At 42.6% G+C, this 19,670-nt stretch overlaps 1 protein-coding gene across 2 annotated transcripts; it reads right to left on the bottom strand.

Moving 5' to 3' along the window:
- Positions 1 to 928: 928 nt before the first annotated feature.
- Positions 929 to 7,196, bottom strand: atf5a (activating transcription factor 5a). Of its 2 annotated transcripts, XM_006642247.3 has the most exons (4): positions 6,780 to 7,196; positions 4,795 to 5,034; positions 3,192 to 4,410; positions 929 to 2,906 (listed from the first exon to the last, which is right to left on the bottom strand). In XM_006642247.3, exons 2-4 carry the CDS (start codon positions 4,937 to 4,939, stop codon positions 2,720 to 2,722), a joined length of 1,551 nt encoding a protein of 516 aa, XP_006642310.2. In that variant the 5' UTR covers positions 4,940 to 5,034; positions 6,780 to 7,196; the 3' UTR covers positions 929 to 2,719. The 2 variants fall into 2 exon arrangements, with proteins under 2 accessions (XP_006642310.2, XP_069038990.1); XM_069182889.1 differs by lacking the exons at positions 4,795 to 5,034; positions 6,780 to 7,196 and adding an exon at positions 4,627 to 4,767.
- Positions 7,197 to 19,670: the final 12,474 nt, after the last annotated feature.

The following is a 19,670-nucleotide window of genomic DNA, read 5'->3' as shown; positions in this document are numbered from 1 at the left end:
CCGGACCTCTGGAGTTTAGTGCTGCTGTCTCTCTGCTCCAATCTCCCTCAACACACACGTTGACAAAGCAACACTAATTTGGAAGGGAAGGGGGGGACTGGTTCACATTTTACAGTCTATGTTGAAAACACGTTCACAATCAACTCATAAAGCAGATTAAAATAATGACTTTGACCAAAGAGATACCAAAAGCCAAAGTTGCGTGACTCACTTTCTTAACGGATTTTAGAAACAGGGCAGGAAATGATTTTGCGTACCAAATTTTAAAAAAAGTTAAATCAAGGACTAATCTCAGGTTACACTCTTTATGTTAAACCTGTGGTGTGTTATAGGAAGCCACCAGATAGTTTTCCAATGCAGTTTATGTAAGCGTGTGTCTGCAATCTGTCTTTCTCTGGAATGGTAGGAATGCAAATGTGTGCAGAACACTTTTACCTCTGTGTCCTTCTTGTTCAGTATTGTATGTTGGGTGTTAGGCTTTGACAGTTTACAAAGTCGCACTGTGTTTGCTCCCAGAAGCACTTCTCCCACAGGGCCTCACCTTGGAGAGTTTCTCTCTGCCACCCACCAGAGCTGAGCGGTGTTTTCTGGTAGCACAGAAGCACCTCACCAAGCTCCAGTCCTCCAGCAACACGACTCTTTGTGTTGCTGAAACTGTAGTCAGCGATATAGGTGCATTGTTTTAAAAACACTAGAAGATAATTTAAACAGCAATGCAACTTTGTGTATACCACAGTTGAAAAACATGTCTGCTTGAATATCAATATTGTTTGTAAAGATTCAGTTATTTGTAATCATTTTCTTGCACGCACTAAACCAGAAAGATACAACCTTTCTCTCAACTGTGTGCTCCACTTCCCAGTAATGTCAAACATCAATATCAGTGGGATGCTCAGGCTCTTAAAGTGAAGACTGAAAACGCGTTCAGTAACAGAGATACAAATCACTTTATTTAGATGACAGGATTAACAAGTTCAAACAAAGCAGAGAGATGACTAAGTTACAACACTTGCCGATACAAAATCAGTGTACTGATAGCACCTCGTAATTCCCTGCTATATCAACATGACAACCTTGGATACATTATATATTAAGCTCAGATATTTGGCCCAATACAGACCTCTCGAAACACAGAACAAGATGAGACAAAACTGGATACACGAATGCTATGTAACTAGCTGATTGTACATCGCCGAGATGTGTCAACGCGTAAATTAAACGATGCAGCTTCCTGGTCTCCCCTCCGTGATTACTAAGAAATAAACGAGCACTTCATGCATCGAGTGCAAGAAAAAGAAAAAAGCTATTAAAAGGCTCTTCCCAGCATTACAAGAGCCACTGCAGAATGCCATAGCAAGCTTATAGCCATGCTGCCTAAAGGTATTAACAATAGTAGTGCTAATAAAATGATGGGGAAAAAAAAACCCAGGATGCTGCATCTCGTCAAGCAGAGCTACACTTCACAAAAGCACTAGTCAGGAATAAAAACAGCCAAAGAAGATCAACAGCTCTTTCCTTGCAATATTAAAAAGACACAATTCGAAGAGTATTCTAATTTGCTTCCACAGCAGGGGGAAAAGGGTATTAGGAGCAGTATGTAAAAGCAGCAGTCAGCAGATAAGCACGCCTTTTGTGCAGCAGTGACATCAAGTTTCTTTTACAAAGGAATCCCTGTGTGAAGAGCAGATTCAGATTTGGGTATTGGGGGAGAGTGGGAAGTCTTTAAGCAGACTTTTTGTACAAGAGCTGGTGTAGATCTGTACACACTTATCAGTGTTGTGCCATTCACAAAACTCCAAAACGTTCAATTCAATTTATGTTTATATAGCGCCTTTCACAACAAGGTTGCCCCGAGGCGCTTAAACGTTCACTACTGTTGGCAGTCAGGGGTGCCATGCAGAATACAGAAATCTATGTGACTTTTGAAGTTGTCCTGGGATGCAACCTATAATTCTTGTAACCTATAAATACTATCTAACTTTGGCTACTTCAGCCAAAGAAGAGTGATTAACTTGTATACGATAAGCCTGCAATTGCTATGAAGTGCATATTTAGAAATTTATTGTATGAGGTTTTGTAAATGGTATATTTATTTTTACTCATTGTTGCACCACTTTGCAAACATGGTCTTCTTTAACTATGGTAACTGCAAGTTAAAAAACATCAAAGAAGTCTCTCCCTCCTTTGACATGAACACATTTTCTTAGCTTCAATGTCAATTAAATGTATTCTGATTCATGAATTAATAAAGAATGAAATACAACATTTTAAATCAGTCTTCAGAAATAAAAGCAAAATGTTTTCAAAAATTAGACTTATGTGTCCCATCCAATATAACGCAAAGGTATAGCAACAAAAGACAAATGTAAATCTTTTCAAAGCGACACCAAAACACAAACTGTACGGTTTCATAATTATAAGAAAAAGCAATGCGTTTCAAGACCTTATAACAAGTTCCAAGACGCCAGAGATTGTCAGTTTCACAGTGCTAATGGATGTAATCAGTTTTTCTTTTTCTCTTTACCAATAAATATTATTGGATGGCATCAGAGGTGACACAAGAAGGACCGTCAAATTGTGTTTTGGAGCCGACAGACTGAAATCAATAACGCAACAACAAAAAAAGGGAAGAATCACCTACAGTCTCCTGCCCCCCCTTGACACTCTAGGTCCTTGGTTTTCTTGGTGTTTAAAGCTGGGTGCCCCTTGTTCCGGGGTGTCAGGCGCTGGTGTCTTGCTTGAGGCGCTGGCTGCGTGCCTTGTAGACTTCGATGAGCAGGTCTTTGACGTACTGGATCTCTCTCTCCACAGACTCGGCCTTGTCCCGCAGCTCTCGGTTCCTGCCTTCCAGCCCCCTCAGCTCCTCTTCCAGGCTGTCCAGCTCCGCTCTCTTGCGCTGCCGGTACCTGGCGCGGAAAACCCGAGACACGTGAGCGTTCCTAACCGGACCCGACACCCCGCGACCTCCGGCTGGCGGGGGGTCGCCGGCTCTCAAAGAAGAAGCCACGTAAGTCCGGTCAGGCACGGTCATGGTTGTCATCTTGTTAATGTCAAAAATGGCTTCACACAGGATCGGTCAGCTGTAAGGTGCGGGCGTGACTAATTCAGACCGTTTCAAGGCCGAAATCCTCAGCCGTCTTGGTAGTTGAGACCACAGAAGGCACAACCAAGATGTTCCAAAGGAGACCTACCTGTGAGCGGCAGTCTTGTTCTGATCCCTTTTCTTCTGCTTGCGTTCTCCATTCCTGGGTTCACCGGTGGCAGTTTCTGGCTCTGACTTGACATCGGGGTCCTCTTCCTGTGCCCCTCTGACTCCTGCTGAGACCCACGCTGCTCTGGGGGGGGGAGACACTGGCTCCGCCCCCACCAATCCCCCTTCCTCTTCCCCCTCTCCCCCTAACGCCTGCTCTCCCAGGAAGCCAGCGAAGGCAAACCCCTCGTGCTGGCCTCCAGCCCCCAATTCCCCGTCTCTCGCGGACTGGGCGGCCGCCTCCAGGAAGCTGCCGTAGGGCTCTCCCGTCGCCGCGACCTCCGCGAAACAGGGCTCGCCGCCCGCCTCCCTGCCGACTATTTCTAGCAGGTCGCTGCCTCTACCGTCACCCAGTTTTTCTGCCTCAGTGCCATCGTTCCTGCCGCCGCCCTCCTTCGACCCATAAAACAGCTGCCCCCCTTTCTTGTGGGCGTTCTCCAGCGCGCCTCCTAGACAATACGCCCCAACGACCTTAACCCCACTAGTGACATCTTCCGCAAAACAGTAATTCTCTTCCTCTTTCAGCAACGTGCTGTCTTTCCTAGCTCCCGCTGTGCTATCATGACAGTACTCCTCCCCAACCACCCTGTTGTCCACGTCGTCCACTATGAAGCAGTAGCTAAGGGCCACCCCCGGAGTTCCTGAGTTATTTCCTTTGCCGTTCCAGATGCTATTATCCAATCTGTCGTCTACCCTTCCACTGTCTGAGGCTCTCTTACGACCGCCACTGCCAGCTGGGTGGCCGCAGCTGTAAGGGGCGGGTCTAGGTGTTTTGGGTCGGCCAATGGGGCCGCCGCAGAAGCTCAGGAGGTCAAGCTCCCCAGTTGCCAGAGTAACGAGAAGTGGGCTGGACTCCGGCTGACCGGAGCTGTAAGCGGTATAGGGCAACTGGTAGTAAGACTGGGGCCCCGCTGGGAGAGGCGCTTTGTCGGCTTTCTCCATTTTCTCCGGTTCCGTCTCTGACAGGAAGTAATCCTCCAGCTGCGCCAGCTCTTCCTGCAGCAGGGAGGTCATGACCTCCAGGTCGGAGGGCACCTGGACATCATGTTGGTGGGGGGGGGAGGGGGGAAGGGAGGGGTTGGGGGAGGGGGAGGAGTGAGAGGGAGGGAGGTAAGAGGAGAAATCCACTTTTTCCGTCATCCAGTCGGTCAGACCATCACCTGCAAAACACATGAAAAGAAGATGACATCGACAACTAGGCGAAGGTTTCCTAGTCTTCTGCGCCTTCGGTTGGGTGATAAATAACGGTGGTGTTCCACGTAACGGCAGACAGTGCCCTCCCTCAACTAATGATAAGTATAACATTTTCCATTTTTTGACAAGCAGACATGCAATATAAAAAATCAATTAGATAAACGAGCGTAGACCTTCGGTACCTTGCGCGTTCGGAACACACAAAAACTGCCGTCTCACAGCACAGGGTCCATCAATTCGCCTTTCTCACAGGTCCGATTGGGATCGTCTCCTCATGCTGGAGCGTTGACACCTGTAATGTGGGGGTGGGGGTGGAGGGAACCAACAAAAATCGCCTCACCGGAACTCACCAATTAAGTGCTGGCTCTCGGCTGACTCCTCCCCCCTCCTTCCCTGGGATTGGCTGGCGTTAGCCTGTGGGAGAGGCAGAGCAAGGTGGTCTGCCGGGCAGCCGAGGGGGCTCACTTTCCAGTGAGCAGCCGACGTCGCCATCATTCCTTGGATTTCGATTCAGGACTCCGAACGGATGCGATGTACCAGAGCTGCGCAGATGAGCCACGGAGGACAGAGCTGAGGGAGCATTGTGAGACCTGGGAGAGAGAGAGACAGACGGACAAAAAGAGAATCCAGGAGAGCTTTATGAGACAGCCCTGCCATGTTATCTACCTGAGCAAGTGAGAGCTGTGTCTATTACATCAGCAACAACAACATCCATTTTGCAGAGTTTGCTGCCATATTCTATGTGGCTTCTTGAAGGAGCTGCTTAGCTTTCTCCTCCAAAAAACTGCCCCTAGGAAGGAATCTGATATAGTGCCTTTGAAAGCCATCCTCTCAAAACTACACAATGTTCAAGATATGGTCTTCACCAGACCAATGACCGGACATATCTTGAGCTGCATAGCCCCTCCCTCCTAAACCCAGCTATCTGAGCCTTTTTTTTTTGGGTGTTGGGTCACTCGCAATCAGGGGCCAAGAGAGTGAATTCAATCCAAAGCTATAAGGGTAGTTCCTCTGGAAACCGTGAACATTCAGAAATCATGCCTATGCCCTAAGCGCCACCCTCCCACATGCCCACACCTCTGGCTTGTTACAGCCCAGTCATCTCCACCTGGACTTTCAAGTCTGTCAAGTCAGGTGGGATCCAGTGCGAAGCTGTTGAGACATTAGCCGGCACCAGTGGCGTGACTCCAGAACATCCGTTAAACTGTAAGGCATGCAGAATTACAAGCAAGTCACGAGTTAAAGGGGTAAACCACAAGATCATCACGCTCCAGTTTTGCCTGCCTACACCACAGCAGTTTCCCGGCAGGATTCCTTGTCCCATTGGCAAAGCGCTCGAGTGGAAAACTACGTGCGTTCGGGTTAATTACAGAACAAAGTAATAGACACATACCATTTTACTGTATTCATAGTAACACACAAGGAACGACAGTTAAACTAGGAATAACGCTAATAGCGACAGAAATAATACAACAGGGAAAAAAAGGCGTGCATTTTGCTAGAACAGAACAGCAAAGTTGAGCGAGTGCGACGTAATGTATTTCGTCACGGCCGCCGAGAATGACAATCCCCTTCTAACAGAAACCATCAGATAGATTTTCCTCCCTTCTTTGTGACGAGACACGGTGCATTCCTAACTGCTGCATGATGCGATACTGAACCGCAGCGTAATTCTATAACCGGGAACATCTGTTGCTGAGCCACAGAGTTGCGAAGTACAGTATTACTGCTTACTGTCACTTGTACGGCGGACCACCAGGTTACAAATGGGTCGTTTGCTTTTCACTTACTCCACATTATGCACTTGTCAGAATCAGGTATTTTAACAGCAGGGCTATTACATTAGCCGCACGTAAAGACTTCTAATGTGGATTAAGACGATCATCAGCATGTGCTCCACTGTCACCATCAGTCATTATTTTGATGAAACCAAGCTACCTCCCGGCTATAGTTACAAAGTGCAATACACTGTTACTTTGTTAATATCTGCATCGCTTGGCAAATTCAAATTAATTCACAGACTTAATCAAAAAACTACACGTGCTACGATCGCAAAAAAAATAATAAGCTTTATTTCAAATACAACCTTTCAATGAATGGTGTCAAATCTATCAAAAGTTTTTCAACTTTTCCAACACACTTTTCAAACACTGAATATTGTACTGCCACTTAACGTCCCCCAAATAAAGATTCAGATGTACAGCGCCACAGCTCGAATCGCAATTAATCTTTCAGCTGTGCGCTACATAACATCACCAGAGAAAGGTTCAGTAGCGGTAATCTATCCCTCACGCAGCATGTGTACAAAAAGAAATCCGTCCCGGGTTATACTCACTCCATTCTTGCAGAATTTCGTGTTTGTTTGTAGAGGGTGCGTTGCAGATGCAAAGCACGGTTTTCTCGGGGTGGCGACACTAAGTTTAAAAAGCCATTGTTCCCTGGGATAATCCGGGACAGTTTGCAAAGTGCTCTGCTGCTTCGCTGTCAGATGAGTTAAGAATGAAAGTTGCCGGAACGTAAAGTAGTTCCTCACCCACACCCAGCAACCAACCGCGTCACCCGGGGATGCTCGGATCCCTCCGCGGTCGCTGTCACTTAAGAATGATTCGGCGACATAGTCGCCTATAGCGGGCTAATAGCAGGAGCAATGCCATCGGCTGGGGAATTGGCATCCAGTGCTAACGGACTTTAAGCAGTCCTACACTGGAAAGTGGACAAGATCGATTCTCTTTCATGCTTTGGATTAAAACCCACCCCGCCTGCCTAGGGTGGCTGCTGTTCTATGGAAGTGTATGAAAGAAAGTTACTGTCAGCAGTACATCAGTGCAGAACACGGAGACTTTGGGGGGAGTGGTCACGCACGGTTTTGCGATAGCATGCATTTAAAAGCACGCGTGTTCTCAGCACCAGGGCGAGGGGGGACTAGTTAAATTCTCGAAGACGAGGAAGGACACAGTCTTTCACCCGGCAGAATATTGACTCCTATTGCAAGCTTGTTGCATCAGCTTGCTGGGCTGCTAGCAGATTCGCTGGCTGGAGTAAGCCTGTCGCAGCTCTATTGGCTGGGTCGTGGGCGTTTAATTGGGTAGCTAGCGAAAGGCTTCGCTTCTCAAGGGGGAGAAACGGTCGGAGGGAAAAATAACTTTTTTTTCTGTCACGTGTGCGTTGTAAATACACAAACTACGGCGTGAGAAGCCACGTGGTCTACGAAAAATCTGCATTTCGATGTTTGGCTAACAGCGTGATTTTAAGAAGTTGTAAAGGCTGGATTTTTGCAAATAGAATGTATCATTTATAAAAAAAGAAAAGGATTCAACATAGCAAGGTCACCCACTGCACACATCTCCCGCTCTTAACTATATGCACTATTCAAAACGATCTTAATGGGATTTAAAGTTCTTTCAAACTGTGTGAGACACCAAAGAAAAGGTTTAAATATGTCTGGAAAACATCACCCTTTTGTTGTGTTCATGCATTTAGTTATTTAATTTACAGGAAAAAACTATTTTGTTCATGAAGTTTTATTAATTGTATAAACATTTTAAACATTTCATTTACAGAAGCCAAATATATTTTATTCCATATGCCTTGTCTTGCCTAATCTTGCAAGAAGTTGAGGTTTTATTTGAAGCTGTTTTTTTTTCATGTTTAATACTCATTGTTTAAGGTGTTTCTGCTGCATCAGGGTGGGTCTGTGAAATTTATTCCAAGACAGACAATGGCCAGTCATCTGCAGCAGTAACATTGAAGCTTATTTTCACAATAGACAACTACAGCAGAGAGATATGTAGGGTGTTTTCCACAAACTCACATTATGTGTTCATCCTTTATATCACAAGGCTTGTCAAGTCGCATATACAACAGGCTAAAATGCACAGATTTACAATGTATGTACAATGTAAACTTGTATTTTCTTCAATGGGCTACTATGTCAGCCACTATTACTGCTGAACTCTGAGGAGGAAAACTCAGAGTCCACCCATGATGCGGCTATTCAATATATAGTTCTCACTTCTATGTCTTTGCAGTTGCAGGTTGCAGGTTTTATTTGATCAGTTCCAATCGCAGACGAGCCATCAAGTTCATTTCAGGTACAACGTCTCGGAGTAGTATTAGAAACCGATTAACACCCTGCTTTAACTGGAGTTGCTATGCAAAGTTTTTTTTTTCTTCCTCAAAACCCAAAGCTGATTGAAGTAGCAACTTCTTCCTGTTGCTATAGTAATAGCGAACACTGCCCCCTGTTTTAAACATTTTTTTTTCAGTTTGCTGTTGCTATGTGATTGCCAAAGCCTCACCCTTTGTGCCTTGATATTCTTTGTGCCTCGTGTTTCGAGCTGCAGGTAAAATAGATTTTATTATTTTATTTAGGTGTTGACAAAGAGTTGCCAACTGAGTTGTTGTTCTGGAAAATGTGCATGGTGTTAGGTTCTCTTCTTACTCTTTTCAAAACATGTACAGTTCAGAAACATTAAAAAGGGTTTAAGTGTTAAATTCTCTACAGTTTTAATACACCCCACACACCATCCCGTTAGAGTCTGGGCTGTGAAGTTTGAAAATTTCCTAATACCTGTAGATTATTTAAAATAGAAACATAATGGAATGGAAACTGTAAACCACACAGAGGTATGATAAGAAATAATCATGCTTGCTCCTTGATTCCCCTTGGCAGACAAATCGAAGAGATTGGGTTTGCATGCTTGAGTGTGTGCGAAAAGGAGATTGTTAACCCCACCTGTTTGCAGAACTGTAACTAGGGGTTCAAACAAAGTTTCCTCTTAGTGTGGTTTGCAGTATTGCAGTTCTTGCAAACACCGTGATATCAGTGTATTTAGTAGGGCACAACAGGTCACCTACAAATGTTCTCTGCAGAGTGATGATTGAGTTGCATAAGAGTGTGATCTGATGCAAGATTCATGATCACTGCAGTAGTGCAGAAGAAGTGCTCGCTGAAGTTCACCGTGTCTCTGAGGAAAAAGCTCCATTGTAATTGGTCCACTGAGACGTGCTGTAGTCTGAGAATAACATTGCAAGAAGAAGGCAGAACCCCGACACATTTGCTATATCTTCACTGCCTCAACCCTTCGGTTTGGCCTTTTCATTGGGAAATTCTAATAGCTGGAGATGCAAAATAACCCAGCGGTTAGTGCTGTCGCCTCACAGCTCCGGAGTCCCAAGTTCAGTGTTGGATGGTGCCACCTTCCGTGTGGAGTTTGCATGGTCTCACCGTGTTCTGGCTTCGTACTGCTTCTCAAAGACAAGCTGTCAAAGTTCCTTTGTGAAGCTACAGGGTGTGTATATGTGCGTGTTTGGCCTGCTACAGACTTCAGGTGGCTGGGATCCTTAAGTCACTAAGTGAATAAGTGTCCTTCTGACGATGGATGGATAATTATTAAAGTTTTCTATAAAAGCGTTTGTAACGGAACTGATAATACCCCGAAATGGAAAGTCTTGTCTTTTGTGCATTGAATATACAGTAATACAGTACAGAAAAGACCTAGTGGTGTGCTGTGACCATTGACAAGCTATCACTCAGCCTGTGTTTTTGACAGATATTACATAAAGAGGTAGTACAGGACAATACTGCATTCGTTACTGAAGGAGACACTGTTTTTACTTCACCTTCAATCTATGTGGTGTTTTTTGTGTCTGGTGAATGGTGACAATTCCCTTCAATTACATGTTCATTGACTATGTTTTATCAAATTGTGTGCCCTAACATTGTGTGAAGTATTCTTATTAGAAGTATCAAAGCGATTGTTTTCTTTACTATAGCACCATGAAGTGAAGAGATAAGTGCAGTTGCTAACCAGGTGTCCAGTCCTGTGAGAAACAGGTGGTAGTGTTTCTTCTGGTCAAAACATTTCAGTAGATTTAAACCCTCTTTTTGTTATAAGTAGCATGCTTGATCAATGTAAGCTCAAATGCCGGTCAAATGAGCCATTGTCTTAATAATCAATAATCATAATCATGTAACGTTGTGAAAACTAACAGAGGAGGTCTATATTTCCAGTTTCGAAAAAAGTATTTAAAGTATTTATGTGCTACCATATAGTCTAGTATTAGTATTCCTGGTTTTCACCCACCAGCTCGCAACTGGCAGCCCACTGAAGCTCAGCAGGGTTGAGCCTGGTCAATACCTGGATGGGAGACCTCCTGGGTCTGCTGTTGGAAGAGGTGTAAGTGGGACCAGTAGGGGGCGCTCACCCTGCAGTCTGTGTGGTTCCTAATGCCCCAGTATAGTAAAGGAAATGCTATCCTGTTAAAATACCCCATCCTTTGGAAGAGATCTAAAACTGAAGTCCTGAGTCTCTGAGGTCATTAAAAATCCCGGGGCGTTTCTCAAAAAGAGGAGGGATGTAACCCCGGTGTCCTGGCCAAATTTCCCATTGGCCCTTACCAATCCTGGCCTCCTAATAATCCCCATCTGTGAACAGGCTTCCTCACTCTGCTCTCCTCCCCAGTGAGAGTTGGTGTGTGGTGAGTGTAGTGGAGCATCATCCAGGTGGGGTTGCACACTTGTGGTGGTGGAGGGGAGTCCCCATTACCTGTAGAGCACTTTGGGTGGAGTGTCCAGAAAAAGTGTAAAGAATTATTATTATTATTAGAAAAAATCAGTGAAATGGATTTATTGAAATGAAGTGGAATACGGAGATACGATTAATTAATCAATTGATATATTATTGGCAAGCGTCATCTGTTGGTTAAAAGGATGTGCAGCGTCTGAGTTGTGACAGTCCCATGTATGAGTGCCCTGTCATTGTCCACTGCACAACCACACACCTGTCTTGCCTGCACAGGTATAGAAGGGAGGTGTATTTCTCATCTTTTATCACATGAATGTGTTTTCTCATGATGGGAGTCATATGCCTATGTCAAAGGTCACAGAGATCTGCTCTGTATCAGAAAAGTACATTGTTGTTGCTGAAAGGCTCTTTCAATACGTAAAGTGCAATGGTCACATCAGCAATAATTAATTGCAAAAGAAAAAAGTAAACATTGTGGTGCGCATATTCCTTGAAGAGAACCTCCATGAATTTATTATTAATTTCATTTCTGTTTAGTGATGTAGAAATGATGTAAAAAACTCAGCGTACAAAGCTTAGGGTTTAATGCCATGGTTTCAGTTATCTGCCTTAAAATACAAGAGCCAGTCAAACCAGTTTTTAAAGGTTTCGCCTAAGAAACCTCTTTTACAGCCCTTTAAAGACAGAAGAATTCTATTGTACATAAAGGATGCATATCAAGGTTTGATATTTCTGTGCCCTACGGTCTACAGAAGAAGGAAATAGTTGAACTGATATATTTCAATTAAGATACATGACGTCAGAATCCTTTTATTCTGCCTATATTAAACTCTGGAACATGCAAATATGTAGAAGCCAATCCAATAAATAGGCAAAATCTAATTATAAAATGATTGACATCTTCGAAAATCTGTTTTGCTCAGCTTGTGAGGAATGACCTATAATGCTCTTGTCCTCTATTATTGGAGTCACTCTAAAGTCTGGTGTTTCTCTTTAAGAGCTGTTTCTCTTCCTCTGTGAGCAGAGCGAAGCAGTGTAAGGAGCGTGGCAGCCTGCGCAGAAAACAAGTCCATTTGGAAACCTACAGCTCTGGACAGGAAACAGGTACGGACTGAGTCTTTTGGCTGAGCTTTATTCTGAGATTTATTCTGAGAGAAAACATCGCCGGTGTTAATTGCTGACACAAGATCCTTCTTCAGTGATGATGCTGATGATGTTAAAGGAGTTTCTACACATCAAGGCACTTTTGATGTCAGAGGACCTGCAATGAATGCAAACCTGTTTTAAGTTAAGAGAAAGGTGACCTACCTTCATGAAAGATTACACCTTGCGTATATTTTGTAGTGGCTGCATACGTGTTAAATACAGTTTTCAGTTTCTGAATATGTTCAAAGTTACTTTAAGTAAGATAGTAGTAGTATGCCACATTCTGGATCAATTTTATTGCTACATTGTGTTCAGAATTCAAAATTTTAATGTGCTTTTTGTTTGCTAAAGTGCTAGCAACCAGCTGTGAAGGCATAATACATATATTTGCATGTCAGATAAACATACTTTGCTGACTACGGGTCAAAATGACACAGAAAAGGACATTGTGTGTATTTAACAGGATCCCGGTTATTTGTTGTCTGCAGAGAGATTTGCAAAGCTAGGTTTTCTTTTCACATCACTAGTGACAGTAATGAAACTTTTTAGCAATCCTCATCCTGTTAACTTAGTGCGTCCACCTTGTGCACCTTGAGAGGAACTATTAGTGAATTATGAATTATTAACTATTAGTGAATCTGTGGTAGAACTACGCTGCTCGGGGTGTTGCGACATGGATTCTCCATGTAAATCTATAATGAGGTTACTGGATCAATTAAATACTAGGACTCATGTGAGTGAAAATGGTCAATGGCTCTCTCTTCCACTTTCCTTTTGTCATTAGAGTTGGTGCTACATGTACTGCAGCACGACCATCCCGGACACATACTGTCGTGGTTTACAGGTGGCTCCAAAGTGGACCTCATGTGTGTGTCTGGGTGTGTTGTAGGGTTTGACTCTTGTGCACTGTGAATGCACCATACCATCGAAGAGTGTGAAAAGACTCTTTTGTCACCTAAGAAAATACTAAAACTCTTAAGAAGTGGCATTGGTATGGAACCTCATATGCATGGAGACCACTGTGTTTCAAAGCACTGATTGTTTTATTAACAAAAACTGAAGGTTAAGCTATGTCGAATGTCTGCCAGATAGGAGCAGGAAGTACTCGTATCTATATATTTTATCAACACAGCGTTAATGTGTAATTAAAAATCTTTGTAGCATCAAGGCTGTTATTTCATAACAGAGAAGAGTATAAACTGCAAATGCTTTCTGGATTGAAAGTATGAACTGCTGTACAGTATTGTCTTCAGACTGGGTTTTTTATTGTCCTTATGGGAAAACACCCCTTTCAACAAAATAAAAGACAGTTTGCCTACAATTTCCCACGCGAGAAATTGGGACAAAACCACAGTGTTGTTGGTGCACATTTGCCCACTATTGATTCACTTTCAAGGAGCAGTTTAATCAAATTCCTTTGTGAAAAGGCTGATAGAAACCAATGAAGCCATATTCCAGATCAACAAGCAAATGGAAACTGTATATATTGTGTTTTGTGTACCATTGAACTGTTTAGGGTAATTTGGGTTGAAGTTTTGAAGAATTATAATGTGACCTTTTATAGCCATTGCCTTGAGGCAAGCATAAAAAGCTTTAATGGAAACAAAAGATTATTTGTAGGATACTGGGTGAAATTCCTATGATAAAAAACAATTACATTTTGTCTGAGAATAGAATGCTTTCACTTAAGGCCTCTTCCAAAATTGAAATCAAGCTGCGACTCTCCCTGAAAATGTAGTTATAGCCTCTATGGGAGTCCGGAGCGATTTTCATTCCCTTGCAAATAACCTCCGTCTGTCTCGGATAAAACTTCAGCCTGTGGATTTCCAACTTGTCTGTTTCCCATTGCAGTCAAGGGCAAAGTAAGTGCTGCATGGAACATTTAGATTTATGCATTAGACAAAAGGCTTGGGTACTGATGGGCACTGGGGTTCTGAATAGGTTTGTGTTCGTTGCTAGTCTTCTGGGCTGCAATTTCAAGGTCTTCTGTTGGTGGATGAGAATCCTATGGTTGTAAAACTTCCAATTGGTATGTACTGTAACACAACAGCATTGCATGATTTCTTCTGGCAGGTGCTATGTATCCTAAATTACACAGAGGATTTTATCATGAACGCTTCAGAGGAATGTTCATTTTTGTCCTAAAAGTGCCGGCCAAAAAAAACGGTGAAGTAGGTGAACAAATATTTCCTGCAAGACTCATTTGCCAGGGCAGAGCTGTCTGAGAATACTGCTGGCCCCTGCCTGACCCTGATCCCCGATCGTTTGAACAGTGTTTGTTTCTTTTATTTTTCTCGGAAAATAATCTACAAAGCCCAACACTGGTAGAAATGAGTTGTCCCAGCCCACGGTAGATTAGGTAGGTTTTCATAGAGAAGAAAACCTCAGCCTGGGCGGTGACATTCTTGTTTCTTATTGTGAAAACCAAACAATTGCAGTGAGTGTACAGCATTCAGTTCACACAGCCCTTTTTGGTAGTTACTGTTTAATTAAGCTGTTAATAGTTAAACAAGCCAGACAAATTAAGACCACCCAGACAATAGGGTTACTGGCAGAGAGCAGAATATTCTTTTAAGATGGGCAATGCAACTGCTTATTTTTCTCTGGATGGGTTCCAGAGCAGCAGTACATTTTGTTTTGTAATGTCTTTCACCACTGTACACAATATTCCAACTGCCCTCTTGCTTGTGCATTGCTCGTTTTTAACATGATGTCCTTCAATTAAATCCTATGCTTTATCGGAACATTTTGTGTGCCTTTTTTATGCAGCATATTCTAAACACCTATATCTGTTTCATAAGCAGCCTCTTCAATCTTGTTTTTCCCTTTTTGTACTCGCGGCATGTAATATTCTGTACTGTCACCTGGCAGGTGTTTTCCAAGCCTTGAACTTTATCTCTGTCTTTCTGAATATCATGTTTTATTATTGTCTGCTCATCTGACCGGTGTACTAATTATATCAGAATCTAGGTCATTGCTATAAACAGGAACAGCAGTGCTTCGAATACAATAATGTAATTCAGACTTATTCTTCTGTAATTACATGGTCCTGTTATTACAGTGATTCAGTTATTCTATGGATGTACACTTTGTTAACAACTTCCTAGCCCTGCCAGTACTGCGTCTGTCTTGAGTGACTGTTGGAGGAAGTCTTTTAACGGCTTGTAGATAACATATCTTTTTTTATGTTTCCAATGAAGATAAGTTTACAAAAAAGACCTTCTAGAGACATTTTCAGCCCCGAAGAGACTTGACTGAGAGGTGGGGGTCTGTCTTCTATCTCTTCAGCACTGGAGATGGTCAGAATTGGTGTTCCATATTGTATTGCATTGATATGATTTAATAAGTGATAATATTTCAATGCCCCTGACAGTGTTTCTACAGCTTCTGTTAACAACCTGCTATGAAATGGTCTGGAAACAAGACAGATTCATACTTTGCTCACTAATTCACCAGGTTTCCAGCTAATCTGTTAAGTAGAACAGAATGATATAATCAGGTAAACAGGCTGGGAATACTGACTCTCTAGGCAAAGTTCAATTAAAATTACCAAGATAGTTCCTAGAAAGTAAGGCGTGCACAGAAAGGTTAGACAAATCTGATTTCACTTTACCCTGAGCGGAGGTTGATATGAGCAGGATATGATTCATATATGTTCAAGATGTAAGATGTGTCAAGCTGAGTGATTGTCTCATACACAATAAAGGCAGTAGAGGGTGCAGATATATTTCAAGTGTGGATATGAATAGGTTTTAAATAAATATGCCTTAATTTTCTTGACTTAAAGAGGGACCTTTGTAATGCTCTGCTTAACTGTGTGACACAGGGAGATTCACTCAGACCCTTCAAGAAGCATCTTGAAGAGAGTCCTGACTTATACCTTACTGGCAATCAAATCAGCTACTGTACATGCCACCATTAACTCCTCCCTCATCTCTAACCTTCCTACCGTTAATGAGTGGAAATTCCCTGAATTAACCCAATGGCATTATTTCTCTGGAATGCAGGAAATGTCCTGACACAAGGTTATAGAAGTCATTAGGCTGCGGTTCTGAACTCAAGTTCGTGTGTGCAAGTGATTTGCGATTTCAGTTTGCTCTGAAGTGTGAAGCTTGAGAGTTTGTGGAATTTAGTTTCTGTCAATTGATTTTGAACTCTGAATAAGAAGAATTAGAAGTGAGAAATAGGAATTGCACATTTTTACCAGCTTGTAATTTAGTTGTTTCATTTGTAGCATGGTTGTAGTTAATTCTTATTTTTCCAGGTCCTTTCATGCTACTGTACAATGGCAATGGTAATCTGAACCGGCAATGAGATTTTTCATCAGCCTAGAGGTGATAAATATTCTCCTTTTGAGTTGTTTTGCATCAGGTAACTATCACATTTTTTATTTATTTATCACATGTTCTTTATTCCCCTGTATTGGTATATCAGCATTTGAGATCAATCACAAGAAACCCCTTTATCGGGTACCAGGTAATTTTTGTAGCACATTAATTCTTATCTGTCCTTAAATATTTTCACAATTTAAACAGTATATGTGGGGTTATACATATTTCTTTATTCTTTAAAAATTCTGTAAAATGCATCAAGCAGTTGTTTTAATATGTAACTTAAAGTATCAAAAGTGATACACTAATAATGTCTACGTGTGAGTAATCAGAATTATTATATATGTACCAGTTAGCTATTTTAAGTTAAGGGTGGCTTAATTTGAAAACAATTGTATGCTAATTAGCATAAATTGCATTGTCTTAGCGTCCTCAAAAAACAGAAATGGATTGAAATATACAAGCTTTTAACAAAAGACTGGGCAATAAACAGCTTCTAAAAGTGCTTGTGACACATTAGTTCAAAAAGCAAATGCACTTGCCCCACGAGGGTGTGAAGGTATTGGGTCTGAGTAATACTAAATCCCAAATCTCAGCACTGCTCTTTTCTTTACACACAAGCTGTACACATACAGAACATAACATAAACACAGGGCTTTGCTTCCAGTTCCCCTGTGAGAGGTCAGTAGGTTCAGACGGAATGAAGACTCTTGTCTGAACTTCATTCCCCAGAAATCTGTGGCCAGTCACCTGGCCTGTTGTCTTATACAAATTGATCAGGTGACTAAGGACTGCAGGTCATTCACCACAGCTTTTTGGAGGAATGTAGCTCAGACAAGAGTCTCCATCTTATCTGAAAATACTGCCCTTTCAACACCCCCATATCTGGTTCACTGATTTTAAACTTTGGCTTTATAATTATCTATAGCTCATTGCATCCCAGACAGCAACTGAAACTGTTTTATGTTTTGTTTGTCCTTTGTGTGTGTATCAGTGACCACCAGCCAGGCTGTCAAGGTGGTATTGCTTGGGCAAACTGCCAGTCTCCCTTGTCTTTTTGCTCAACGATCCCAGAATGATTTGACAGCCACTTGGACCAAGAAGGGCAGGACTCAGCTATCAGATAAGAGTCTCTTTGTCTTCCATGCTGGAAAACGCATGCCAGACCATCATACAGAGGAGTACAGAGACAGGATCTTCATAAATCAAACTGGATTGAGTGATGGCAATGCTACGCTCTTCCTGAAAAACATAAGCATCTCGGATGAAGGGGTGTATGAATGTTTCGTGTTTATGAACCCTGAAAAGCACAATTCAACCTTAAAGCTCGAAGTGGCTGGTAAGCTTATATTTCACATTTGTGTTGTATTGGTATGTGCATTAAGAATGTATGAATGGAAGAAAGGATTCAAAAGGGAGAAAAACATATCTTTCAGATCTCCATGGCTGTAACTTGTTGATCCAAATACGTTTCAGTGGAAGATCCCAACACCCACCAAAGATCCAAAGAAAGATCCAAAGAAAAAACCTGGCTTCAGCCTTGCTTTTTGTGAATCATGCCCCCTCTCCAGAAGTATGTTTGTATGTACTTTGAGAGTTGCCTGTTGCTGAAGTGCCAGTCACGTGGCCTTGCCTACCAATTTGCAAAAATTCGTGTTAAATCTAGGATGATGGTTTGGAGATTATTTTCTAACATTAAATTCCGAGGTGCTAATTTCTTTTTCAGGGAAGTATTCATTTATTTACTGGTTCCTAAAATAAGATTGGACTTACCAAACCACTGTTAAAGCAGGGAAAAGAGGGTTAAGGGAGATAGTGGTTAAAATATGGTGAAGCATAGAATCAATTGAAACAATGCCATGGGAATTTAGAGCAGTAAATGTGCCCCATTGTGTTCTATTCTAGCTTTGTTCTCAAAGCCACAGATCTCCTGTCAGCAGTCCCCCAGCTCACAGAAAGATGAGAAGATGGAAGAATGGATTCTGAGCTGTGTCTCAGAGAATGGCTATCCTGAGGGGAGACTGCTGTGGGACCTGGAGGATGGATTGGCCGTCCACAGCAGAAACCAGACCAATCAGACAAAGGAGACCTGGGGTCTCTACACCCTTCGCAGCCAGCTGGTCATCAACCACATGTTTAGCAAGAATCCCTCCTGTATCGTCCACAACCAACGAGCCCAGCAGACCATCTCTTCTGTGGCTGTGTGCAATGTCTCAGACAAAGGTACTGGCCTTAGCCTTTTTCTGGTGGTGATAAGGGAAACCCAGGAACATTCTCCAACTGTTACTGTGTTGTCGTGCTGCTCAAAACTGGATTGGGCCGGGATTCAGATTGGAATTCTGTGCATGAAGCTGGGAAGAGATGTGCCAGAGCAGGCTTTTCAGAATTTGTGTGAGAATGAAAGAAATGCAGCTTGTCAGTCTGACAGTATTCTCAGAGCTGCTGGCTGGAGCCTGATCTAATAGGAATTTTAAGACAGGCTGGACCTTGCTTGGCTTTTTAAGAGAAAAAAAATAATAAACTGTCCGGAATTTCCCATAACCAATTGGGAGACTCACAAAGAGTCAGCTAGGGTGACTGAATAAGTAATGTAGATAGATACTTGATTAATCCCATGAGGGAAATTATAGTGCAACAGCAGCCTGGCACAGTAAGTACAGTCAGTGAGAAGTGCAGTAAAAAGTAAAAAGAAAATGGAGTATACAGAATTGCTCACAGTACAGAAGATAAAAACAAACCAGAAAGTACAGTACACAAAAAGATGTATTGCACATTATAAATAAATTGCACAAATCCCCAGCATATATTACACAAAAATCCATTGTAAACAGGAAAACCAGCTGTAAACAGAGAAATCATGTTTAGTCCAAAAGCAAGTCAGTGTTGCCCCTGCCCAGACACACAGTGGATGAGTTGTAGAGTCCTATGGCAGAAGGCGAGAATGAACTCCTGTGGCGCTCCCTGTCGCACCATGGTTGGATCAGCCTGTTGCTGAATGTGCTCTTCATTCTCACAAGCATGTCATAGAGAGACGTTGTCCATGATGGCCATTCATTTGGACACCATTCTCCTCTCAGCCACTACCTCCAAGGGGTCCCTATCAGACCCAATGACAGAACTAGCTCTTGTGATGAGCTTGTTCAGTTATATGTAATTATAGTTATGTAGTTTTAGTATTTAGTACTCCTCCCCACTGAGAGCTGATGTGTGGTGAGCGTTCTG

Source organism: Lepisosteus oculatus, chromosome 23 (assembly GCF_040954835.1).
Source record: "Lepisosteus oculatus isolate fLepOcu1 chromosome 23, fLepOcu1.hap2, whole genome shotgun sequence".
NCBI lineage: Eukaryota > Metazoa > Chordata > Actinopteri > Semionotiformes > Lepisosteidae > Lepisosteus > Lepisosteus oculatus.
This window is presented reverse-complemented; position numbering and strand designations above follow the sequence as displayed.

Coding starts and splice junctions, on each gene's coding strand:
- atf5a (XM_006642247.3), bottom strand. CDS start 4,939: ATGATGGCGACGTCGGCTGCTCACTGGAAAGTGAGCCCCCTCGGCTGC. Junction 4,411..4,794: donor CGAGAGCCAGCACTTAATTG/GTGAGTTCCGGT, acceptor TGTGTTTTGCAG/GTGATGGTCTGACCGACTGG. Junction 2,907..3,191: donor AACAAGACTGCCGCTCACAG/GTAGGTCTCCTT, acceptor TTTCCGCGCCAG/GTACCGGCAGCGCAAGAGAG.